Below are 25,256 nucleotides of genomic sequence, written 5' to 3' on the forward strand. Positions count from 1 at the left end.
TGCTGGGTGCCCTGGCCGCTTGCTTTGGGTCCCCCTGAAAAAGGCAAATAGTAGCCGTCCATCATTTGGCTCTTGTGAGTCCTGGAGGTGCTTGGTGCCCGGTTTGATTTCAAGCCTTGAGTTTGCTCCTCGCTGCTTGCGATTCGTTTTGGGGGAGCTGCTGCTTGGGGCATGGTGGTTTTGGGGGAAGCCCTCAGGATGGGGACACACCGTTCCTGCAGCAAGGTGGGCAGAGGGGGAGTAGCCGTGGGAGAGATGGAGTGGCAGCCTGGGGCCCTAGCCGTGCCCTCTGCACCGGGGATGGGATGTCCTGGAGGGGTCTGTGGGTCCCCCAGCTCTGGGGCAGCTCAGCCCACTGCAGCGGGGCTTACGGCCCGGGTACCCCTGTGGAGTGTGGGGATGCCCTGGCACCTCGCCTGAGGGTTTGGGGAGCAGTGGGGTGGGATGAGGGGGTAGGGGATGGTGCTGGCAGCCCCCTGCGGCCGGGGGCGGCGGTGGCAGCCCTGCAATGCGCTTGGCATCACCTCCCCCCGGCTGGCGCTTGCTGACGTCCATGTGATCGAGGGGCTGCTCCGTCCCGCCGCTGGGTCCAGCCGCCGTGACAGCGAGGGAGCTAGAAGGTCGAGCCGGCGTCCCCGGTGGAGCGTCCCCAGCACTGAGGAGGGTCCCCCAGCACCGGCTGCCCCCCCCCGGGGTTGTCCCAGCCATGATGCCCCGTGGGAAGAGGGACCCGGTCCTGCTCTCCCATGCCGAGTTCCCCGGCACCGACGGCGAGCGTCCCCGCAGCGGCGGCGAGAGCCGGAGGTCCACGTCGGAGGAGGAGGGCCACCTCCCCGGCCTCCCCCGCGACGACCTCACCAAGAGCATGTCCGGCTCCTCCGTCTCCTCCTACCACTCCGCCCTGTGCTCAGAGGGGACAGAGACCTTCAAGGACTGCCTGGAGTTTCTGGATGAGGAGGGGACACCCCCCCGGGACACGGGGCGGCAGGGCAGCCTTGCCGAGGGGGCCGCCCCGGTGTGCTGGGCTCCGGCGGGGGCCCCCCGCGTCCCCCCGCTGCCCGGCCCCCTCGCCCGCCCGCAGCAGGCTCAGCTGTCCATCGCAGCTAAGAATAGCCCGGTGCCGGGGCCGGGGGGCAGGATGGGTCTCCTCGGCGGGGACCGGCAGCCCGCCCCTGCTGCCACCACCGCTGGTGGGGAGCTGGCTCTGCCCCGGCAGCCCGGGGGGATGCTCGGCGGGGCGCCCAGCGATTCGGACGAGGCGGACGGCGAGGTGCGAGCGCTGACGGCCCGGGCTTTCCGCAGCCTATCGGGTCTCCCTGCTGCTCATCTCGACATGTGCAGCTCCCACACCTCTTCCAGCCTCTCCAACTCGCTGTCGGAGGACGGTGGGCGGCCGCGGCGGTGGCCGGTGGCCAGCAGCGAGCCGCGGGGCACGGTGGCAGCCCTTCACGGCAGGATGGGCTGGCCCTTCCCCGCTGGCGTGGACGGGGAGCTGCTGGGCTTGCTGGGGAAGGAGCAGTTCGAGTGCGTGGACGTGGAGCTGGAGAGCGGAGAGGCCAGGAAGGGCCACTGCAAGAAGAGGACTGTCCCCAAGCGCCAGATCCTGCTGAAGAGGAAGGAGAGGAAGGAGACAGGTTTTGGCCCCTGGGGGGATGGCCCAGCCCCCCAGCCCCTGCCCCCCGCCCGGAAGGAGCCCTTCAGCAAGGGCAGGGCCGTCGGGGAGGACTTCAGGCTCAACTACAAGCAGTTCGTGAAGACAGCGTCCCTGGACACTGACGCCAGCAAGACCAGAGCGGCTTCTTGCCTGGTGAAAAACGTCCTCGCCAAGAAAATGCAGTACGAGCAGAGGATCAAGATGGAGCAGAAGGGGCTGTGGGGCAGCTCGACCTCCTCAGGGCCATCCTCTGCCGGCACCGACCTGCTGGGGGACGGCCTGGAAGGCAAGTCCAGCTCACTCTCCCGCTCGGACTGCAGCTTCTCAGCCGAGGACCTGCGCAGCGGCAGGGTGCCGGTGGCCACGGTGGCCGTGGGGGATGTCACCACCACCCATCCCACCAAGGGGGTGGTGCTGAGCGAGGCAACGAGAGAGAGTGTCTGCAAGCTGAAGAAGACCTTCAATGAACTCAATGAGAGGATGAGGTATCGGGAAGTGCTGGAGAGCCACCAGCTGCCCAGCACCACCACTGAGGACCCAGCATCGGGGAGGACCCGCTACCGGCAAGCGCGTGCCTTGTTCGAAGCCCGTCCTGGGGTCGGGAAGGTGTTGGATGTCGCCCGCAAATTTGAGAAAGTGCCAAAGCCGTGGCCCAGCTTGAAGCAGCGAGCCATCTGCCCCAGCCACCCAAAACCCCTCCCCTTCAAAGCCGACAGCCCGGCGCTCCCCACCACGCCACCACGCCGCCTCGTCACCTCCTGGGCGCAGGAGGTGAGGCTGGTGCCACAGAGCCAGCAGGAAGAGAAGCCACCAGCAGTGCCTCGCCAGCCGCCCAGCCCTGGCACCCCGGCCCGGGGGGCCCCGCCGGCCATCCCCCCCAAGCCAGAAGAGAAGGGGAAGGGGTGCATCCCGCAGCCCCGGGATGTGCGCAAGCTGGTGAAGAGCAGCTACAGCCTCTGCTTTGGGGCTGCTGGCGCATCCCGTGGCACCACAGCACCAGCGAGTGGCGGGGAGCCACCAACGGCCACCCCGCTTGTCATCCACTGCACCTCGGTCTGCCGCCGGGAGCCAGCGACGGAGCTGGGGGATGAGGAGGTGCTGGCAGCCGCCAGCCAAGAGCCAGCCCCAGCATGTGCCGAAGGCCCCGCAAAGCCCACCAGCAGCCGGCCCTCACCCACCCAGGGCTCCCCTGTCAACATCACAAAGGTTCAGGCCACGCGGAGGGGTGAGGCCGCCACGGAGGGGCCACCGGCATCTCCCCCACGCTGGGAGCGGAGCGAGCTCAGGGTGCCGCCGTGGGTGCCGGTGGCCGAGGGGGTGCCGCACGTGGAGACCCATCTCCATGTTCTGGTGGGCCGACAGTCCCCAGCAGCGCCCCGGGAGGGCTCCCCGGCTCAGAGCAGTGCAGTGCTGCGGGCGGAGAAGACTGTTCTCCTCCCACAACTGTCACCGAGTCCCACGGAGGGAAAGGAGAAGGAGGGACGCGGCCATGGTGGCACCAGAGGGCTCCACGCTGCTGAGGGGCCCGAGCCAGCAGCGCAGCAGCATGGAAGCTGCGACAGTGGGGACCCCCGAGCTGGAGCCCCGGCTGGCGGCAGCACACACCCACAGCCTGCGAAACCGGCAGCAAGAAGCGTGCCAGAGCCAGGCACAAGCGAGCAGAGGCAGAAGCAGCCAGGCAGCTGGCTGGTGTCGGCGGGGAGTGGCGGCTCTGCTGACAGCACCAGCCCTGCCGCCCTGTTTGAAGCCAGGGAGGGCAGTGAAGGACCCTCTGGCCGCCTGCCGGAGCAGAGGGAGGCCTGGGAGCATTTACTGAAGTGGCCAGCAGGCACCGAGCCGAACCCTCCTGCTGCCCCGGCGGAGAACTTCAACTACTTAGCAATTCCTGTGAAAGCCCCCAAATCCTCCCCAATGCCAAAGCTGCCCTCAGTCCCCAACCCAGCCAGCACGTCCTTTGGGAGCTCTGCAGTCCCCAGCCCGGCCATTGCGTCCTTTGGGACCCCTTTGGTCCCCAACCCAACCAGCACATCCTTTGGGACCCCTTTGGTCCCCAACACAACCAGCACATCCTTTGGGACACCTTTGGTCCCCAAGCCAGCCAGCACAGCCTTTGGGTCCCCCACAGTCCCCAGTATGTCCAACGCATCCTTCGGCTTCCCCTCAGTCTCCAGCCTGGCCAACACATCATTTGGGACTCCCTTGGTCTCCAACTCCACCAAGTCTTTTGGGACCCCCTTGATCCCCTACCCAGCCAGTGCGTCCTTTGGGACCCCCTTCATCCCTAACCTGTGTGGCACATCCTTTGGGACCCCCTTAGTCCCCAATCCATCCAGCACATCCTTTGGGACCCCTTTGGTCCCTAATCCATCTGGTGTATCCTTTGGGACCCCTTTGGTCCCCAATCCATCCAGCGCATCCTTTGGGACTCCCTCAGTCCCTAATCTGCCCAACTCATCACTGGGGATCCCCTTGGTCCCCAACCCAGCCAGCTCATCCTTTGGGTGCCCCTTTGTCACCAACCCAGTTCCCTCTTCCCTTGGGTACCCATTAGTCTCCAACGTGGTCAGCTCATCCTTTGGATCCCCTTTGGCCCCCAACCTGGCCAGTGCTCCACTGGGGACTGGCGTGTGTCCCCTGCCCGGTGGGGAAGCACTGTGGAGCAAACCCATTCCTGAGCCCCCCCTGCCCCAGCCCTCCACGGGCCCAGCCGCTGTGGAGCATGCAGTACCACTGCCCCCAGCCCAGCCCCAGCCTCACCTTGAGGATGCTCCCCATTTCCTCAGGAGGACTGAAGGCACCTCACAGAGCAGTAAGAGCACACCAAGCCCCACCAAGCCCTTCGCCCCCCACCTGCCTGCGCACCGGAAGATGCTCGTTGATCCCGACAGTGGGAAACGCTACTACATGGAGCCACCACGGCAACCCCAGCTGAAAACACTCTATGACCCCGAGACCGGGCAGTACCTGGAGGTGCTCATCCCACCAGTGGCATCGCACACCGGGCTCTACCAGGCTCCTTTCAACCCCCTGGTCATGGCCCCGGGGGTCTATGGCCCACCCTACATGCCCTACAGCAGCTTCCCCGGGCTCTCAGCACACCCGCCACCCTCTGCCCCCTCTCCTGTGCACCCTGACCTGCCGGTTGCTGAAAACCCCAGCTTCTCTGGGACCTTCAGCTCTGTCTCCAAGGGCGAGGGGCCACCTGCTGCCGGGGGTCCTGATGGCGGGTACCTGGAGAGCCTGTACTACATCCCCACGGGGATGCAGGCCAGCCCTGGCCCCAGCCCTGGCCAGCCCCCTGCCCACGCCAGCCCTGCCGGGCCCGAGAAGGAACCGCTGCTCCGAATGTGACAGTCCTCAGCCAGGGATGGACCCGTTTGGCATCTCCCTTTAACTCCAAAGTCAGCATCACCCCTGACACAGGAGAGACCCTCTGTCCACGGCTGAGCTGGCAAAGCACTGAGGGGTATTGGCCACCAGCTGGACACCACCGGCTGCTCATGGATTTTCCATGGTATCCAGGGTATGTTCCAGCGTGAGCACCTGGCAGCCCTGAAGCCATAGGCCCCGGCCAGCAAAGGGACCAGATGCACGGCCCCCGCTGTCCCTCTGTACTGCCAGTTCTGTCCCACGGGTGACCTGGGCTGGTCGGCACAGAGAGACAATGGTCCAACCACCACCAGCCCCCCACAGCCATGGCTGCAGCATGGACTCCCTAAAATAGTAATAAAAATGCTGAGACTGAATTAAAACCTGCATAATCATCCTGTGTTTGTGTAGCCTGTAAAGGGGGGGGCGTGTGTGAGGGGCTCATGCGGCCCCTTCGGGGGAGCTGAGGGGCTGAGGCACTTGGACCCCCGTCTGTCCATCTGTCCTAGAGTGTCCACTGGATGAATCCTGGTCCTTGGGAGCAGGATGGGGCTCTGCAGTCATCAGCCAGCCCTGAACCCCAGCCCTTGAACCCCCAAACCCCAGCCCTGATCCCCAAACCCCATCCCAGCCTCAGCCCACATAGGTCCACACCATCCCAGGGAGGATTTGGGCCGAGGAGGAGGGGTCAGGCATTACAGGACTGAGTTAAACCAAAAAACTCCCGGAGCGGGGGCTCTCAGTCGGGGACACCCCACGCACACAGACACCACCCCCCCCACTGGCCCGACACCCCGGGGATGGCCGGGGCCACGTCAGCCGGATGCAGGTGCGTCAGACGCGCCTCAGCACCCGCTCACTGGCCCCGGGGGGGGTTTATAGTCGCCCCGTGCCTCTGCCCCAGGACTTTCAGCATCGCGGCAGAATGCAGCCGGTGCTGGCAGCGTGGCTGGCCCTGAGCCTGCTGGCAGGGATGGGGGCTGAGGACATGTGTGGGGCCCCCCCTGCCAGCCCGGCCCACTCCATCCCTGCACCCCAGCTCAGCCCTGAGGAGCGGCTCTCGCCCCATATGCCCGAATCTCTGCGCTGTGACGCCTGCCACGCCATCGCCTTCCAGGTGGGAATCAGGGACACAGCACCCTGAAAGGAGTGAGAGCCCTCGAAGGGATGCTCTGGCCTGGGGAGATGCTGTCTGCTTCCCTGGGGCACCCTGTGGATGGCTACCCTCAGCGGCACCCCGAAAAAGCCCTTTGGGGCCAGCAAGCCCCCTTGCAGCTGCTCATGGACTCAGCAGCTCCTGCAAAAGTGCTTCAGCTGCCAGGGTGGCAAGGAAGGGGGTGCAGACCCCATCACCACTCAGAGCAGGGTCATGGGAAGGCTGCCACCCTCACTGGCCAGTTTCTTCCATTTTTCACCCCAGATTGAAGAGCAGCTGCGCAGGGTGGAGGGGAAGGTGGGCAGGAAGACGCTGAGCGAGTCTGACTATGTGGAGGTGCTGGAGAGGAGCTGCTCGCAGGGCTGGGAGAGGTGAGCAGAATGTCCCCGGGGACAGGGGTGTCCCCAGGCACCAGGTTTTCCCCAACCCCTGACTCTCCCCACAGCTACGGGGTGCAGGAGCTGGATGGGGAGAAGCGGCTGGCAGGGCCAGGGCTGCCAAGACAGGAGCCCATGAGCGTGATGGTGATGGGGGGACCCTGGCCAGGCAGGTAAGTCGAGGGAGGGGTTGGCAATGCAGGAGGGTGCCGGGGGCTGTCCCCTCGCCACCATGGCAGGGGGATGCAGCGTGACCCACACTTGGCTCCTCGCAGGTTGTCCAAGATGTGCCACAGCTACGTGGGCGAGCAGGGAGAGGCACAGATCTACGGGGCGCACCAGCGGGGCCCGGCCGCCCTCCGGGAGCTGCTCTGCCACGGGGAGAAGGGAGCCTGTGCCAGTGGCAAGGCCGGGGGGCCGGCCCCCCCCAAGGTGCTGCAGAATGAGCTGTAGCCCCGGTGTGGTTAATGCTTAATGCCCTGGTGACCTTCGGAACCAACTTCGTCCCCAGTGAGAGCCAACACGTGCCGGGAGGTGGGCTCCTTCCCGGTGTCACCCATCATCAGTGTCGCAACCGTCCCTCAGTGCCCAGCCCAGTGCCAGGAGGATGCCGGCAGCAGCCGGTGCCCCGCGCTGCCGGACCCCCTGCGAGCCGGGAATTACTCTGTAACCTGCCAGCTCTAATGTTTTACCAATGTGGTGCTCAGGGTGGGGGTGCCCTGGCCCTGCAGGTGGTGCCAGCCCTAATTAAAGGAGTTAATAGCTGATCGGTCGCTCCCTGGTTTCACAACCCACAGCCAATGGCCACCTTCCAGCCTGCTGCCTCGCACCACAGCCTGCGTGGTGACTAAAGTCCTTCCCACAGCCATAAAATCCCTCGTGCAGTGACATCGCCGCCAGGGCCGCATCGCTGGAGGATGGGGACCCACTCGGGAGACCTGGCTCAGCCCCAGGTGAATGCAGCCTCCATCACTGTCCCCGTCCCAGTCCTCTCCTCGGCCATATCCTGGGGCAGGGGGGTGGGAAGGGGGTGACCGGGGGTACTGGCCCCAGTGATGGCCAGTTTAGGGCCCCCACCAGGGCTGGCAAAGGATGGGGTGAGCCTGGGGACTGCGTTGAAGCCCAGGACCAAGGGGACATGCTGGGATGCTGTGGCTGGGACTGGCGGTGCCATCCTTCACAGCACCCACAGGGTGGTCCAGGCACCCCAGGGCCAGTGGAGACCCCCCTCCACCCTCCCCTGGGGACAAACCATCACGTAGGGACCGATGGGATTTGGAGCCCAGACCCCTCTCAGGCTCAGAGCCGGCACAGGATGAGGCTGAGCAGCCGCGCGTGCCGAGCGGTGGCCCACGCAGAGCCCAGCCCCGTTCCCATGGGACACCTGGGACAACACTGATCCGGCTCCTGCCTCACCCTTGCTGCCAGAACGGGAACTTGGCTCTCACCCCCCCTGGCCCCCCACGAACCCCTGGGAAGGAGCTGCCTGCGGCAGGCAGGGTGAGTACCGGGGCACCCCACGGGCAGCATGGCGCACACCCGAAATCCTGCAACGCACCATTGGATGGAGACCGGCCAGCTGGGACCCCTCCCCATCCCTGCCAGCACAGGGGGTCCTGTGGGGCAGGTTGTGCCACTCGTGGGGCAGTGTGGTGTGGCTCCCCCCATCCCCAGCCCCCAGGGTGAGCTGGGGCTGAGCTGTGCCCCTGCACCCCAGGACCCCGCGGCAGGGACTGGGCCCCCCCGCCCGGAGATGGATATGCTCTACAGGATCGAGGACGTGCCCCCCTGGTACCTCTGCATCCTGCTCGGCTTCCAGGTACGGCCTGGAAGGGGGGTAGCCCCCATCGGCAGAGCCCAAGCCCCTGCTCCCAGCGGGGTGGGGCACCCCAACCCTGCTGAGCACAGCCCCTCCCACCCCCCAGCACTACCTGACCTGCTTCAGCGGCACCATTGCCGTCCCCTTCCTGCTGGCCGAGAGCCTGTGCGTGGGCAAGGACCAGCTCACCGTCAGCTACCTCATCGGCACCATCTTCACCTGCGTCGGCATCACCACCCTCATCCAGACCACTGTGGGCATCAGGTAGAGCCGCGGCCCCAGCGGGGACCCCCCTGCCCATCCCCAGGCCGCGGGCGCAGGCGTCCCCTCTCGTCCCCCCCAGGCTGCCCCTCTTCCAGGCAAGTGCGCTGGCCTTCCTTGTCCCCGCCAAAGCCATTCTGGCCCTGGAGAAGTGGCAATGCCCACCTGAAGGTGAGGGCAGAGGGGGTGCAACGGGGGTTGTCCAGCTGCTCCCCCACCCAGGGACCACCTCACCCCCCCTCCATCCCCAGAGCAGATCTATGGCAACTGGGCGCTGCCACTCAACACCTCCCACATCTGGCAGCCCCGCATGCGAGAGGTACGTCCTGCTGGCATCCCCGGGGGGACCCCAAAATCCCCAGCGGGCTGCTGAGCTCCCCCCGCCAATTCATGCTTTGCAGATCCAAGGGGCCATTGTGGTGTCCAGCCTGGTGGAGGTGGCTATCGGGCTGCTGGGGCTCCCCGGGGCACTGCTCAGCTACATCGGGCCGCTGACCGTCACCCCCACCATCTCCCTCATCGGACTCTCGGTCTTCCAGGCAGCCGGCGAGCGGGCCGGCTCTCACTGGGGCATTGCCACGCTGTACGGCACGGGCGGGGGCAGGGAAGGGGGAAGGGGTGTCCCCCGTAGAGCCAGAAGGGCACCAGGGGCACAAGGCACATGATCTCTGTCCCCTCAGGACCATCTTCCTGATCATCCTGTTTGCCCAGTACCTGCGGCATGTCGCCATCTGCCTGCCCGGCTACCGGTGGGGCCATGGCTTCGTCCTTTTTCGCGTTCAGATCTTCAAGATGTTCCCGGTAGGGACTGACTGAGAGCTGGGGAGTCCCAAAAAATCCCCCCTTTTTCCATGCATGGGCTTGCAAGCAATGTGGTGTGCGTCCCTGAACACTGCCCCTGCAGATCATCTTGGCCATCATGGTGGTGTGGCTGCTCTGCTACGTGCTGACGTGCACCGGCATCTTCCCCAGCCAGCCTGAGGCGTACGGCTACAAGGCCAGGACAGACGCCCGGGGGGAGATCCTGTCCGCAGCACCCTGGTTTCGGGTCCCCTACCCCTGTGAGTGCCAGGCAGCTCCGCGGCGCACAGGTCCCCCCAGTACCCCTTCACCCTGGGGGGATGCAGGGACCTGGTGCAGCATCACCAGGGCTGGGAAGCACCTGGGGGGACCCCAAAGCGGCACCAGGAAGCACCAGGGGGGCAGGTCCTGGGGTGACCCCCACCCTGACACCTCGCTCTGCCCCCCGGGCAGGCCAGTGGGGTCTGCCCACGGTGACCTCGGCAGCCGTGCTGGGCATGTTCAGCGCCACGCTGGCAGGCATCATCGAGTCCATCGGGGACTACTACTCCTGTGCCCGCCTGGCGGGAGCCCCCCCTCCCCCTGTGCATGCCATTAACAGGTACGGCCAGCTCCCCCCACCCCCCTAACCCTGCCTGCACCGTGGCAGCCCTGGGGACTGGGCAGGGAGGCTGCAGGGGAGCAGCGGTGGGGACCAGCCCATTTGTGTTTTCCCCAGGGGCATTTTCACTGAAGGCATCTCCTGCATCATCGCGGGGCTGCTGGGAACCGGCAACGGCTCCACCTCCTCCAGCCCCAACATCGGCGTCCTGGGCATCACGAAGGTACCAGGGCTGGGGAGGGGTCCTGGCTTGGGCAGGGGGGACAGGAGCCGTCACCCGCTGCCAGTCTCTCCGTGCAGGTGGGGAGCAGGAGGGTGATACAGTACGGGGCCGGGATCATGCTTGTGTTGGGGACCATCGGCAAGTTCACGGCGCTCTTCGCCTCCCTGCCTGACCCCATCCTCGGCGGGATGTTCTGCACCTTATTCGGTAACCTCGCCGCAGCCCCTCCAACCCGGATCTCTGTTATCATCAGCCCTGGGCCATTTCCCTGGAGATTCAGGGGCTGGCAAGCCCAAGGGATGCAGGGCAGGCTTTGAGGTTTGGGGTTGAACGGCGGCTGCGTTTGAAGGCCCCTCGCTGCCTTTGCGGGCAGCCCCGCCCGCCTGGCTCCCGGCTGGTGGCAGCAGCTCGGGCACCTCTGCCCGCCTGCAGCGCAGCCGCTGTCTCTGCTGGCAGGCATGATCACGGCCGTCGGCCTCTCCAACTTGCAGTTCGTCGACATGAACTCCTCCCGCAACCTCTTTGTGCTGGGCTTCGCCATGTTCTTTGGGCTGACGCTGCCAAATTACCTGGATTCCCACCCCAAGGCCATTAACACAGGTACACGCCCACTATGAAAAGCCCCAGTTTCGGGTGTTTAGGGAGAGAGCGGGGCAGATCTTGAGGATACTTGCCCACCCTGGGTAACCACCAATTAATTTGGCAAATCTGGCTTATCGCAGCAGGGCCCAGCTCAGTCCCCACTCTCTTGCAGGTGTCCCCGAGCTGGACCAGATCCTGACGGTGCTGCTGACAACAGAGATGTTTGTCGGGGGGACCATCGCCTTCATTCTGGACAACACCATCCCGGGTAATTAAAGCAGAGAGCCGTGGGGAGGAAGCAGGAGGGTTGGATGCAGATTCATTTTGGTTCCAGGCTGCGAGAGGGGATTGCAGGGCGAGGGGCGGCTGGTGCTGTGGGCAGTCAGGGGCCGGGGCTCGGTTGACACGGTGCCGGTGCTGCAGGGACGCAGGAGGAGCGAGGGCTGGTGCAGTGGAAGGCAGGCGCGCACTCGGACAGTGCAGCCAGCGCCAGCCTGAGGAGCTACGACTTCCCCTTCGGGATGAGCGTGGTGAGGAGGAGCCGGTGGCTGAAGCATGTGCCCATCTGCCCCGTGTTCACGGGGTTTAAGGCCCGAGCGAAGGGCAGTGGTGCGACAGCCGTGGACGTGCAGGAGACCACAGATGGGCTCTCCGTGTGCACGAAGGTCTGAGCGAGGGGAGGGCTCGTGCCCCAGCGCCGGAGAAGCCGAGCCGAGCTCCCACAGGTGCTGTCAGAGTTCATTAGCACCTGCCAAGTCCAAAGCCAAGGCTTCTGGTGCTTGTCTCGAACACAGGTCTAGGGAAACGCAAAGTTGCCTTTCAGGGACATCCCGAGCTCCCAGGATACTAGTCTGGGGGCCACCAGCCCCCGTGTCATGGCTCCACCTCAAGCTGTAGCTGGCTGAGACTCGATTCACGCTTGCTGAAGATCATTAGTCACTGGCTGAAGCTAGTTAGCCACCACTGGAGCCAGACAGAGTCCCCAAAGCCACAAACTCCCATCTGGGGCCACAAATTTCCATGCTGTGCCCTCAGCTTCAGCGGGGCTACCTGGTGGCTAAAGCAGGCTCTGTGTGGGGTACAGCATCCAGGCCAGTGGTAGGATGCCTATTTTAAGATCATACATTAAAAATAATTAAAAAAAAAAATTCAAGCCCACTTGCCCTACCGGTGTCTTTGCTGTGTCCTGCACCATTCCCTCATCCCTTCTGTGCTGCGAAGGCTTCAGCAGCTTCCCAGGCTCCCTCCTGGGCTGCCCAGCGTGAGGACACACCAGGTTTTGCCCAGCCTCAGTGGCCGTGAGTCCGGTGGGCTTCTGCAGAATGCCCCTGCAGCGGGGGAGGTGGCTCAGCACAAGGCCTTGGGCTGGGGAGCGCTGGACAGCCGGCTTTATCCCGCCGCTCCACCGTCTTGTGCGGCCGGCTGGCTTCCAGCAGAGGGTACAGAAAGGCAGCTGGTGGCCCTGCTGCAACAGCTGATGGAGTCAAACCCATTTCTGGACTTGGGTTTAGCACCCAAATCAAAAGTTGAAGCCAGCACTGCGTGAGCCTGTCCCGGTCTGTCCACGCTGGTGCGGTGGCACAGCTGAGCAGGAAGAACAGACTGAGGAAACCCGTGGGCTGAGACAAGGACAGTTTAAGAAGCGAAGGTGGAAGGTGAAATACCACCAAAAAGCCCCAAGTGACATAAATACACTCACTCAGCAGCTCCCACGAGCACAGTGGTGCCCAGCCAGGCTCCTCTCCTGCTGTCCGTGACGTTACACAGCGTGCAGTACCCCTTTGGTCAGCTGTGTCGCCCCCCAGCTTCTTGCCCACCACCAGCCCACTCGCTGGGGCTGGAGCAAGGGCGAGCCCTGACGCTGTGCAAGCCCAAAGGGCACTGTGCTATCAGCTCTGCTCAGCCACAAGCCCCAGACACACACACAGCAGGGCAGGGGCCGTGGTGAACAGCAGCTCCATCCTAGCAGAGGCCATCGGGAAGCTCACCTCTTCACCAAACCTCCCGCTGCTGGATACTTAGCTGGATACAGCGGGGATAAAAAAGCAAAGCAGGCAGCGACGGCAAGGCTGGATGTTTCAGCAATGGCATTCAGGTGCCAGTCGTGCCAAGCTAATCACACCCAGGCTGAAACTCCAGGAGGAAGCTCACCGGCAAGCGAGGGCTGCCAGCTGTGCCGGGGTTCTCTGTGAAACTCCCACTCAAGCTAAAATAAGCTGAGGCACAGCAGTATGTTATTTCCTGACCTTCTGTCTTTAGGTGCACAAGTTTAAACTATCTCCAAGTCAGTGGAAATGCCAGAACAGTTTTGCTGCTTGGAGGAAGGGCAGATCTCAGGTTCGGGAAGGGGAAGGTGACACTCGGCGAGGAGCCTGGGATAACAGCAATTAACATTCTGCAGAGCAACAGCAAAATGAGTTGGTCTGAGTGAACCCCAGGAGGGGTTCTGCCACCTGCAGCCAGACCCACGTGGGGATGTGGTTATGCTGTAACACCCAAGTGAAGGCTTTGTCTCACCTGCAATACCACATAATTTCTGAAGTGTTTCCGTTTGGTTTAACTGGAGCTTAAAAAAAAAAAGTTATAAAAAAAATATTAACAGTGAGGCTGGGCAAAGTTACAAAGCATGAGTGGATCCGAGGGGTGTCCGAGTGCTGCTGGAGGCTGCTCCTGCAGCCACCACACGACTCGCCCCCAGCGCCACTTTACCTGGTGTCATGGGCTGACGCCCAGCACTGCCCCGCCGCAAGGGACTGCAGCGGCGAGAATGAAGGAAAATACACCCAGGCAAGCACCTAAAGCAGGAGGAAAGACATAAACGAGAGTGGGAGCCCAACCTCAGAGGAGCCTTTTGGGCTCCCGCGGCACCGCATCCCTCAGGTCAGCCCTTTCCTCTGCCTCCGTGCGAGATGCATATTCATGAGACAGCCACCACATCAGTTCTACTATTATTTATTTTTTTAAATATTTTTGAAAAAATATAATTTTTTTACAATATTTTCAACTTAAACACTATTCACACTGAACACGTATGGCAGCTTAACCTACCCAAATATGAAGTTTAAGAAGCCAAAACTGTTCTAGCTTTATTAAAAGAAAAAAAAAAAGTTGTTGTGCTGTAGACTATTGTGTAGTGATGATTAAACAAAGCAAGGGAAAAGCACCACTCAAATCACTAATGCTAGGGTTTTCTTGGTTAAATCCAGCTATAATAAAGTTGTATGCTAAAAGTTACATAGGCAGTGCTATGTATGTATCTGGGTTCTTGGAAGAAATTGTGATGAAACTCACATCTCCTTTAGTATAATCAGGAAGTGAACGTTTCTGACATGATAACATACTGCAAAGTACAGGGAATTTCTTCCTTCCCAATCACTTGGATGTTAGTTCAGTAGCTGAGATCTACGACTCTGTACAGGTCTGTAAAATTTCTGTTAAAGCTTATTCTGCTTAACAGGAGCATGAAGATTCTTAAGGGGAAAAATTAACATTAGTAACAATACTGGTATTTCAAAGGAAAGTTAGCTAATTTGCATAACAATCAGATATCCTTGCTTTCATTTTTAAGTTAAGGCATTATCAGGTGCAAACTAGCACCAGTTAACACATCTTTAGTTAAAAACAGACCATCCTTAGCAAATTCCAAGTCCTATTTAAAAAGACAGAGTCTGCAGAAGGTTTTATAAACGTGGTACTTTGTCTCAACTTGACTGGTGCTTCTTACCTCACTGCCTCCTTTGCAGAGAGCCAGGGCCCAATTGTTTCCATTAAACTTTTGACAGATTTACTTAATAACAGTCTCAGCACTTTTATTGAGCATGCAAGACTAACAAAACTTTGGCAATGCATAAGTGTAACACAGTGACAAGAAGAGAGAGCTTTTACAATTAAATCTTCTAATACTGGCTTCACAGTGTGGAAATTGTGCTACATCCACCAAGAGAGGGCCCAGTCTACTCAAATATTTAAGTACTTCACCCCAGGAACAAACTCCTTTGCGTTTGGATTCAGATTACTCTTGACCTGAGGAAAGGAAAAACAGAAGTCCAGTTGAATTGTTGTTTTCATCTTTCGTTTTCAAGCTGAATACAATTCTAGGCGGGCAGCATCAGGAACAGTTTACAGATTTAGAGTAACAGCCAGGCATATAATGGGGTTTTTGCATATACCAAAAGTCTCTATAATCACTAGAAAACCTCACTCCTCTGTGCTAGTACCAGTTATCCACCTCCCTTAGCACCACCTGGATGTTTCAGTCAGATGAGGGCTCAGGGAGTAAGAGACAAGAAACTCTCAGATATGCATCACATACAGCACCTTCGCTTAATGCTGAAGTAGCTTTTTCTGAAGTTGAGCTGTTAAAACATGCCATGAGGTTTTTAGATCTTGCTTATTTAAGCAAGAGGAGACTTGCTCCAGGAGCTTAGGCCACTTCCGGGAATTTAATATATATGAGCACTGTACTGATTTTTTACATTTCTATGTCTGTGACTACCCGATCCTCCCACTTGGCAAGCTGCTACTCTATACTCTGCAGTTATAGGTGGGCAGCCAGAATCTCCAAAATGAGCTCTTTATCATAAAGAAATGGAGGATTAGGCTTTTGTGTTCTTAACTGAGTCTAAAACTGCTGCCTGCAGCTGCTTAAGCTTAGAAAAGTAGGGGTTTGCATCTGAATTTCACAGCAGCTGTGAGACAGGACAGGTTTTTGCACTCTGTAACAGTAACTTTGTATTTTGCTAGGGAAAATACGTACACACTGCCCTTTCCTTTTAGTTAAGCACTGGACAGAACTCATACAGCAAGAAAGAGGGAAATAATCACAGTTTAGCTGCTTTCCCATTCCTTAGGATTTCTACAAAGGCATCTGCTACGGCCTGCACAATCCAAACCAGACCTCAGAACATGGCTCGTACCTACGCAACACAGAGCAGAGGCTGAACTACACTTCTGCAGCCCTGTCAGCAAACGGCACTCCACAGGGTCAGCATGCGTCACCCACCACCTGCCTTTCGTAACACAGAATGCATACCCAAAGCCACTTGAATTTATGCCATGGGCTAGGAAAGGCACCGTGTGGTTGTGAGGAAAACCACATCACATCACTTGAGGAAACATCCTTACCCAACTGTTCCACATCTCCCCCTCCACCAGAGCCAGGCATGGTTAAGAGCCTACATGTAAAGGATTTTCTTTTGCCATTACAGCAACAAAAATCAGCCTTGGACAAAGAGAGATGGCAAGCTTTTAAAATACGACGAGAAACTGAATTTACCACCAGATCCTCCAGTGATGAGCTGTCACTGATAACAAGGTCATTGAACTGGTCCTGGATTTGATCCATTGTTTGTGGGAGATCACGGGCTGGAATAAACCATTCGTGTTCCTCCTCTTCTTCCAGCATCTCCTGGAAACAGCGCTCAATAAATTCTTCTTCCCACAACTCCTCTTCGATCTATACAATGAGAAGAAACCACTACATCAACAAACTTATTGAGAGCTTGCGTCTTCACTCCAAGGTTTGTGCACCTAGCTGACCTTCTTTGTAGCTGTGCAGTAGGGCTTCTAGCAGAACACCACGCTTGTGCCACAGGAAGGCAAGCAGCTTTGATTTTTTTAACGTAGAGAAGTGTTTTGTTTGTAGAAAAAGCACAGGAACTTGTGCCGTGGTTAAAAAGGAATAAGCAGGAGAACTCTCCATCCCTAGCTGTTGCGTCTGCAGCTTGTTATGAGCTCAAGAAGGAAAACGTGGGTTTCAAGTGAAAATTTCACTTGTACCAACTAGTTTGGACTGAACTCACTGCAAGTATGAGGAAGGGAACCAGGGACAACATGTGCAGCCAGGCACAGTCCCTAGGAAAGTGTCTTGCAAGACTCCCGGGGGCAAAAAATAACCACTGCCTGTCGCCTGGAATGGGGAACAAGCAGCATCTCCTCGGCTGTCGGTTTTGCATTCATCCTTCTCCCAAGGAACTCCACAGATCTTAGCAGTTAAGAATGCTGACCTGCTGCACTACAAGCAGGACAAATCAACTGATGCAGAACTGACATGCACTGTAAAGATTAAAGGAAAGTTTTGCTTGGTTGTGGTTGTTCAGTAAACAAGCTTTGGAGGGAGCTCATCCCCACACATTTTCCATGTCCTACATCGCAGTGATTAAGAGTGGAAAGCAGGGAAACAGAAGCTGGTATGAATGACTTGCCAGACATAAGGGAGAGGAAAAATTATTCAGGAGAGATTTAAAAGTTCACTAAATTGAAGCTCTAACAAGTTTTCCTATCTATCCTCCACTCTGAAATCAAACACATACTCGATCCTAAAGTGGAAATTCAGTTACTTACCACAAATACCAAATCGAAGAAGTTAAAGCCAGAGTTCAGGATTCCTGCAAAATCCTGGTCCCCTGTGCTTGGGGTAAACCAAGCTCACTTGGTGCTCAAGATGCACAGCTTTGGGGAACAGGGACTCATCGCCATATGCTCTAAGCCACTGTCCAGACAATTCAAACCCCGCATGAAACACCGATTTAGTAATTTCCCCAAAAAGTACTCCAGCAAGGACGGCAGCCTCCAATCAATCCAGTGAGGCACCGTCTCTGCATGTGGGTAAAAGGCAGCCGTGGGCACGCAGCCATGAGCTAGTATTACAGCAGGGGTTGCCCGGCTTCAGGTTTTTTGTTACATGGTTGTACACCTACAGAAGCTACATGGCAGCTCCAGAAGTACTAAATAACGTTTAACTCCCCAAAGGTCTTGAAATTAATATTGTATTGCTTGTTTGTATTTTCCAGCCCAGGTTTAACTTCCCACAGAGAGATGTGCCTGCAGCAGCAGGTGACCAGGCTGCCATACTGTGTTTGCCTGCCTGAATAAGACCATTCTCCCCTCATGCTCCCACCTTTCCTCTTCTCTGAAAATGGAGTCCGTGCCTGAAAAATCGTTTATTCACAGCACAACTCTATTTTTTTTTTCCCCCCAAGAGCTATATGTCCTGTACGCTAACTACAGTTTTCCCCAGGAGGAAAAACCCACCAAACAGGAAACAAGACAGAGACCAACCTGGCTTATGCACAAGAGAATTTAGATTTTTCGAGCAACTTGAATTTCAGATTAGCTTTGTGGCACCCTAAAGAGAGAGCAACAGACATATCCTATTTCGGAAGCTCAGACTTCAGCACAGCCATACTGTGCTGGAGTGCAGAGAAAGCAGCTACTTGAGTACAAAGATCAAGTTTTGATTAAGAAAGGAACAGTGGAAAGAGGCAGGCTGTTCCCAGCCTCCCCAGGAGAGAAAACTGCATCCAGGTGCAAGGTTAAAGATGAAGTTAAGGCTTCAATCCAACCTGATTGCGAAGGCCAGCTGTAAGACACTTAAGTATTAAGCAACGACCAGGATGTCACCCAGCAGCTATGTCCACCAACTCCCTCAGGAGCAGTTGACAAGGCAGGTATGCACCTGGATGTATCCAGTTCAGAACAGCCACAGCCAGCATGTTTGCACATGTAACACCTCGGCAGCCTAGCAAGACCTGTCCCTTCCAAAGAGCCACATAAAGTCTGTGAACTGTATTTTTCTTCCTCTCTCCTGCCAAAGTAGGGAATTAATAGATGCATTAGAACACACTGCACTTCCCATGTTTTCCACCACGATTACAGAAAATAAGTATTTCTTGCCAGAGAAACTGAGATCTGTCCCCCAGGATTATTCTAGCAAGCCTATCTGAAAACTCCATCTCTAAAGGATTCCCTGTCTTGTACCCCGGTTGCTAAGCCACAGCACCTCGCCCTTCAGCTAGAAAATGGTAAACCACATCACAAGACATTTATCGAGGGAAATGACTTGCCTGCCTGTTAAATTCCTCTTCGTTTTCCATCCACATGTACTCCGCAAAGGGATTGTCATCTTCATGAGAATGACCATTTATAATCACATCTTCACTGATGATGCTTGGGCTAGTACTGCTGCGACTTGGATCTTTCATGGCTGCGTCTCTGATTCAAAGTCTGCAATTAAGAAATGCAGTAATTAAAGATGTGCAGATTCACTCACCACCCTGCTTCTGCATAAGCCCGGCCCAAGGGAAGGCTGCAGGTAGCCTTACTGTGACTGCAGCAGAGGAGCTCTGCTAATCGCAACGAGAGTATCAGAAATGGCATTTCCACTGTACGCGGATTCGAGTGACAAAGTAATTTCCCACCGAATAGTGGTAATAATTACTGAAAGTAATTAAACCTCACCAAATCACAGCAAATGCCAAGCACCAAGACCAATGAAAAGTGACAGAAAAAACCAGAAAGCACGTGTACTCACTAGCAGAAAAATATTTAAGGTGACGTTCAAGAACCAAAACTAAAATTTGTTTTCCAAAATACTTTTAAAGCTCCCACCTGAATTTCAACAAACTCACATGGGAATAAACTGCCCAGTGTCCGTACTGTTTCAGAGGCAGTGGGCAACACTTCAGGGGAATTTCCAAGGATACCCATGGTAAGGGAAACCAGCGTGACTTTTAGCCTACCCAAATTCAGTGATGGGACATTTTATGGGACTGCATGAACCAGCTTTCACAGCCATTTCACTGCTGGGAAACCTTGCAAGCAAGGCAGAAGCCATTACATGCTGATTCCGCACAGAGCCAGGCTGGCACAACAGTTCTTGCAGCTACTTCGTGAGCAAGAGCCCACTGATCAAGAAGCTTCAGGTAAAGACACCACCGTAAGGCACCGAAAGACAGTACGTGCTTGCCTCTCACCCCACTTCATTAATATGGATTGAGTCACGTCTGGAGAGCGCTCAACATTTCTGCGTGTCCACGATACGCGATACCGCAACATCCTGGACTCAAGGAATGAAGGTACAGTTGGCGAGCGCATTTGTTCCAACTAACCACAACCAAAAGCAGGACAGAACCTACACTCGGTCTGAATCCTCATCACACAAATGGTACTGCGGCCTTTCCGCTGGGCTCGTAAGCCTCTGGGAAGCTTGTAACTCTAAGTTCAGAGACCCGAAGCTGCTCACAGCCTAAGTTCTAACTGAAAGTCTTATTTGTGCTGCAAATGAGATAATGCTGCTGGTTTTTTCCTATAGGATGTTTAAGTACAGATATCAATACTGGAAAACCTGAGTATTTTTAGGTACTAATACTGGCAGTATTGAATATTTTGACAACAGTACACAAAGCATGCGAGGCAGTGAGCTCAAAAAAAAAGTCGAACTTTGATGTTTTTCTAGTGCTAAAAATTTTCAATGTAACAGTGCAGCAGTGACTGAAAATATTTTTATTTTATCCTCACGTCAATATTTTAGCTCATTGTCTGCGTATCAAAAAATGACTTATTTGGAGAAGGGGGATATAAAAATATTGCCTCTGTTGTTATTAGAGTACAAGGTCTTACCACATAGCAGCTCATATTTTCTCTTTATATTTCGGTTGGTCGTTATTTTCTCTTTATTTTTTGGTTAGTCCAGGCAAGTCAAAAACATGCCGCATCCAAATGATCAATTAAGAAAAGCACAAAGACAAAGGAACTTGCCTGGTTTGCTCTATGCAAGGTTTTTAAATCAAAGGCAAATCCAAGTACGGAAGTCACTTTAGCTCCCTAGGAAGGACTCGGGTATTCTAGCAAGAGAAAACAGGTTCTTTTTGATGTTCTTTCAAAACAAACTTGGAAAGGATTACTGGCAGCATTTAATATAAAACAGGAAAAGACACTGCATTTAACACCCCAGTTCAAGCTTGAAATTAACTTCAGCTGTTCACAAACGAACAAACAGGATGAACTAAAAGAAATAAAACACCTCAGAGCCTAAAAAGCCTAGTTTCTTCTTTTTTAACCTTTTTTTGGTGGAGTGAATCTTGGTATTGATATTCCATTGGGCTTTCTGCACACCACCAATTTATACTACAGGTGAGTCACTCCCCATTAGTAAGGTACTCAGGCCAAATTCCAGGCACCTTCTGTACAAATAAGACAGCACCTAGACAAGTCCATAAAGGTAAAAATAATAATTAAAAACACCCCTACTTGTTTGTGTAAAAGCTCGAAAGGTTAATTTGTTGAATCATGGGCAAGTTTTCCCATTTCTGAAGTGCTCCTGTAGAACACAAGCTATTGGCTTTAGCAGGGAGGGAAGTGCAGTGTTTCACATTTGGACTGAAACAACTTTTTCCATTACTGCCCAAGGACGATGTGGATGATTACCTTCAAGAAAGATCTGAGGCTCAACCTGAATATCTGAAGTTTATCTGATGAAGCCCTAAGTCCGCTAATGTTTTCCCACAGGAAAACATGTCAACAAACACTTATCCTGCAGGAACAGTTAGGAAGCCCCAGGCCAGTCCCTTACCCACAGCACTCCTTGTAATTTCATTTTCTGCAACTTGTAATAAAATACACTGTATAGGGAACTTCCCATTTCACCATTTCAAGATACAAACCAGTTGGCTTTCTGTGCTCATTTGCAAGGACAAGATTAGTCTCGTTTCGCCACTATTAGATACAGACTTTTTAGTCATGAGCTACAGGCAGTTCTGAGGAGGAGGGCCAAATACCACTTTAGTCTTGCAAAAAGTCACAATCTAAGAAGGCTGCTGCAGCAAACAAGCCACAGTGACAGGCCACACTACCGTTGTGAATAAAAATAATACATTCTCCATCTGGGAGTAGGTGGAAAGCAGAGGATCTCTAAGCTCCTTACACTAGAACAGGAAATAGAACATTAGTAGTGCTAAGAAACAGAAATACAGAGAATTCTGCCACAGTGACATGATTGGAGATCCAGCCCCAAATTATTTCAGGATACTGGCGAGGAATGAAGGTGATGCAGGAAGAACAGTGTAAGTGCATAAGGGAAGACACTAAAAAAATAGGATTATTTTTAGGAATGAAGTAAAAAATTAAAAATCCTATAACAACAGGACTTTTGGTTAACTAAAAGTTTTTTCTGTATGAGGAGTGGAACTTGTTACTCTTAAACATCACTCATTTACCTGTTTGTCTGAATTTTACTCCATTTATAGCAATGAAGATCCCTAGACCAACCATCAGTAAAATTCGAAGCTTTGTGATTAAAGATTCTGCATTTAAAACTTAATCAGAAAGAAGATTATCTACTGTCTACTTCAGAAGGTCAACAGGCCTAATTCTGCATAGCAAAACCCAGGTTCTTACCCTTGATAAAAAAAAAAGGGGGGGGGAAAGAATTAAGATATTTGCTTCAAGCACCCAAAACCAACAGAGAACAGCAAGCAGCATGTTAGCATTTCAGTAGCAGCCGAAATTTAAGCAAAGCTGTTTTAGTGCAGCAGGGAGTAACGTGAACTTCTGCAGATGGTGTTACTCGTTTATTAATCGGTGATTACTCTTGTGAGTCAGGAGCACTGGCCGAGTTTGTTATCTAATTAGATTAGCAAGTGGTAGTTATCAAGTAAACTGGTTATACTCCGTATAATAAATAAATTTCTTAATCAAATTCATGAGGGATGCCGATGCTATCTCATACAAACACTTCAAAGCATCGCACTGAAGTTTACTTGAAAACAGTCGACTTATTTACATGCCAGCACCGAGGCTTAAAACCAAAAAAGTTGGCTGTAAGGAGCAGAGCCCTCGCAGCGACGCGCAGCACCGCCGGGAGCCCGGCAGGCCCGCGGGCTAACGGAACCTCTCGGAGGGGGTAGGGTTTGCTCCCCAAGACACCACTCTCGGTGTCGACGTTTTCAGTACCAGCGAGGGTGAACGCCCGCGGAGCCGCTTCGTTACAGGGGGAACCGGGCGAACCTGCCGGGCCGCGCCGGTAAGCTTAGCTCCACCGCGCTCGCCGCCGATACCATCGGGGTTACGGAGGCGGGGCGGGCTCTACCCCTGCCGGGGGGCGGCCGCGGCCCCGCCGAGGCGATAAAGGCGCTGGAGTCGCAGACCTCAACTCCCGGTGCGGGTGCCTCCAGCCGCGGTCCCCCGCACCGCCGCCAGGACGCCCGCGCCGCGGTGCCGCCGCTCCCCGCCAGACACGCTGCCCCCGGGGCCCAACGGGCCTCGGCGGCACCGCGCCTCCGCGGCCGGGAGCCCGGGCCGCCGCCGCCCCCCCGCCCGCTTTGTTCGCCCACAAGGGCCGCCCCCGCGGCGGGGGCTCCGTCCCGTCAGGCCTCGCGCCGCCGGAGCGGCCCCCCCTCCCCAGGACCCGGATGGAGCTGGAGACAATAAAGACAGCGCCACGGGGCGGCCCCGCCGCCGCCGCCGCGGCCGCCGGGGGGAAGTGGGGGAGGGCCGCCGCCCGCCGCTGCCTCAGGGGAGGGGGCGGCTCCCCCGCTCCCCCCACCCGCCGCGGCGGCGGCCTCGGGGCTGCGCGCCCCCGCCCGCATCGCCTCACCTGCGCGCAGAGGGAAGGGCCGCGGGTGCGCACGCCGGCTCCGAGCTGCTCCGCCGCCTCGTCCCCCGCTCGCTCTCGGCTCCTCTCCGCTCCGTGCCCGCCGCCCCGCTCCCCTCCCAGCGCCGCAGCCCGCCGGACGTGAAATCACTTCCGGTACCTGCGTGACCCCGAGGCACCGCCCCCCCTCCCCCGGAAGCGGCGACAGCGGCGGCGGCCGCCCTGGCGGGGAGGCGGCGCGTTGCATGCCGGGACGCGTAGTCTTCCCGCCGCCGCGAGGCATGCCGGGATCCGTAGTTCCGCCTGGCTGCCATTTCGCGCGGCGGAGGCGGCGTGGGGCACGCCGGGAAGCGCCGTCCCGCCGGGCAGGGCCAGCCTCCATCTTGTGGCGCCGGGTGGGACGAGGAGCGGGGGGGGGGCCCCGAGAGGCCAGTGGCGCTAATAAAGATGTAGTCCCCAAGCACCCTCCCGCTCCCAGCGGCGGCAGTGCGGGGCGGGCGGTGCAGCCCTGGGCTGCTGCAGCCTCACCCCCGCCGGGCGCATCACCGGGGAGGGAAGAAGGCCCCGGGGAGAGTTATCACAGGGGGAAACTGCCCCGCCCTGCCTCAAGTACTCCCGAAGTTTTTCCTGTCTCCCTCCCGATACACCAGTCTCCGTAGGGAAACCACTAAGCCCTGGGCCTCACTGAAGTTTAAAACATGTAATACTTTATGAAAAACCCACCTGCTCCCCAAACGTTTCAGCACTAGACTTGTGCAGTTTTAAGGCTCTGTATTAGGAAACAAGACATAACGCTCTTTTCTGAGATACCAAATGCCTGCACTTCAAACCTATTTACAAAATGGGTTGAAAAGGCAGATTTTTACTCTTCAATTCTTTCTCCCTTTTCCTTAAAGGTAAGGTGGAAATTGCTCTTTCCTTCAGACACTACCTGTTAAAACTAGTGCTCAGAGCTTTGAGCAATGGCCAGAGCTGTGCTCTCTTCCTTGGTGTGTTTACCCACCTTCCCAAATACTCAGCCTAGCTACAAGCTTTTCCAGTCCTCTGATCTTCACAACCTTTTAAAAAGCAAAGAAACCAGACACCACAGAATTAAAAGCCCTTTGTTCTATTCAAGCCACTGATGAACACAATCTGACTTGATCTGGAGTCAAGACGCAGCGTGGCCAAACCACCTCGGTGCCTGCCTCAGTACCACGGACTTGTAAGCTCACAACCACAAAAAGCAGGAAATCTGCCCCCACAGCAAGCTGGGAAATGTATGGCAGAAAAATGTCTCCATGTGCAACTGCAAAGCCCAAAAGTGTATGTTACTGAGGACTAAGTTGCACAGAAATAAGTAACCTTGGACAACCCTGAAATCCATTAATGGTTGAAGAGTCCCCACACGCGAGCAGATTTTTTCAGACTTACAAAGTTAGTGAGCTAGCAATGTACAGAGCAACTTGCTCTGCTTAGCTCTTTGCATTACACCACCTGTTTGCCTGGAAAGTGTCCTGTGCTATCAAAACACTCGCGTGGGTAGCCTTCTAAGCAGGAAAGGGGCTATCTAAGGATAACAATTGCATTAACATTTCTCTGCTCAGACCCTTACTTCCTTCCTCCTAAATTTAGTAAGGGCTAACCAACTCTACAGAAAATCTGGGTTTTCTTAGGTTTTGTGGGGACTTTAATCAAGCAGTTTATACTGATTTTCCTGGTCACCACTACTGACATGTTTCCAGGCCCTAAGAGCTTTCTCTAACCTTAAAATACCCCTGCAAGGATCATCCTTACAAAACCCAAAACTACTATGCTCTTACTACTCTTATTTCCACAACTGTTTCCAATTCTTTTTTAATAAATCCCACATGACACGCTTTCTCATCTATAATGGAGGCTTCTCTTTCTACTTGTTTCCAAGTGCTCAGGAAGCCAGAGCTTGTGTTGCACCACTGCTGAACTACACACATGGCAAAGTGGTTAACAGCCTCTCTGGTTATTCTTCTGAGTTGAAATTAATGTATGAAAGCTGGCATCTAAACCGCAGAGCCTGTCTAGTAT

The 25,256-nt window shown here is 56.0% G+C and overlaps 4 protein-coding genes across 4 annotated transcripts; 3 read left to right on the forward strand and 1 right to left on the reverse strand.

Moving 5' to 3' along the window:
* Positions 1–709: 709 nt before the first annotated feature.
* Positions 710–5,322, forward strand: PROB1 (proline rich basic protein 1). The gene is made up of 2 exons (XM_074916478.1): positions 710–1,438; positions 1,493–5,322. The coding sequence occupies exons 1-2, from the start codon at positions 710–712 to the stop codon at positions 5,003–5,005; spliced, it is 4,242 nt and encodes a 1,413-aa protein (XP_074772579.1). The 3' UTR covers positions 5,006–5,322.
* A 626-nt stretch (positions 5,323–5,948) lies between these two features.
* MZB1 (marginal zone B and B1 cell specific protein) lies at positions 5,949–7,009 on the forward strand. Its single transcript, XM_074916371.1, has 4 exons — positions 5,949–6,140; positions 6,444–6,550; positions 6,625–6,729; positions 6,832–7,009. Exons 1-4 carry the CDS (start codon positions 5,949–5,951, stop codon positions 7,007–7,009), a joined length of 582 nt encoding a protein of 193 aa, XP_074772472.1.
* Positions 7,010–7,344: 335 nt separating this feature from the next.
* On the forward strand, positions 7,345–11,994 carry SLC23A1 (solute carrier family 23 member 1). The gene is given in 17 exon segments (XM_074916049.1): positions 7,345–7,379; positions 7,381–7,427; positions 7,430–7,509; positions 7,985–8,056; positions 8,274–8,375; positions 8,482–8,639; positions 8,719–8,807; positions 8,888–8,955; positions 9,038–9,219; positions 9,317–9,437; positions 9,541–9,697; positions 9,891–10,038; positions 10,156–10,261; positions 10,339–10,468; positions 10,718–10,861; positions 11,016–11,111; positions 11,267–11,994. Coding segments are annotated over 17 exon segments (1,971 nt in total). The 5' UTR covers positions 7,345–7,356; the 3' UTR covers positions 11,515–11,994.
* Positions 11,995–13,779: 1,785 nt separating this feature from the next.
* On the reverse strand, positions 13,780–23,369 carry PAIP2 (poly(A) binding protein interacting protein 2). Its single transcript, XM_074916286.1, has 4 exons — positions 23,217–23,369; positions 18,688–18,847; positions 16,119–16,298; positions 13,780–14,866 (listed from the first exon to the last, which is right to left on the reverse strand). The coding sequence occupies exons 2-4, from the start codon at positions 18,823–18,825 to the stop codon at positions 14,801–14,803; spliced, it is 384 nt and encodes a 127-aa protein (XP_074772387.1). The 5' UTR covers positions 18,826–18,847; positions 23,217–23,369; the 3' UTR covers positions 13,780–14,800.
* Between the last annotated feature and the right edge of the window lie 1,887 nt (positions 23,370–25,256).

The sequence above is a fragment of the Athene noctua genome, chromosome 12, assembly GCF_965140245.1.
Source record: "Athene noctua chromosome 12, bAthNoc1.hap1.1, whole genome shotgun sequence".
Taxonomy (NCBI): domain Eukaryota; kingdom Metazoa; phylum Chordata; class Aves; order Strigiformes; family Strigidae; genus Athene; species Athene noctua.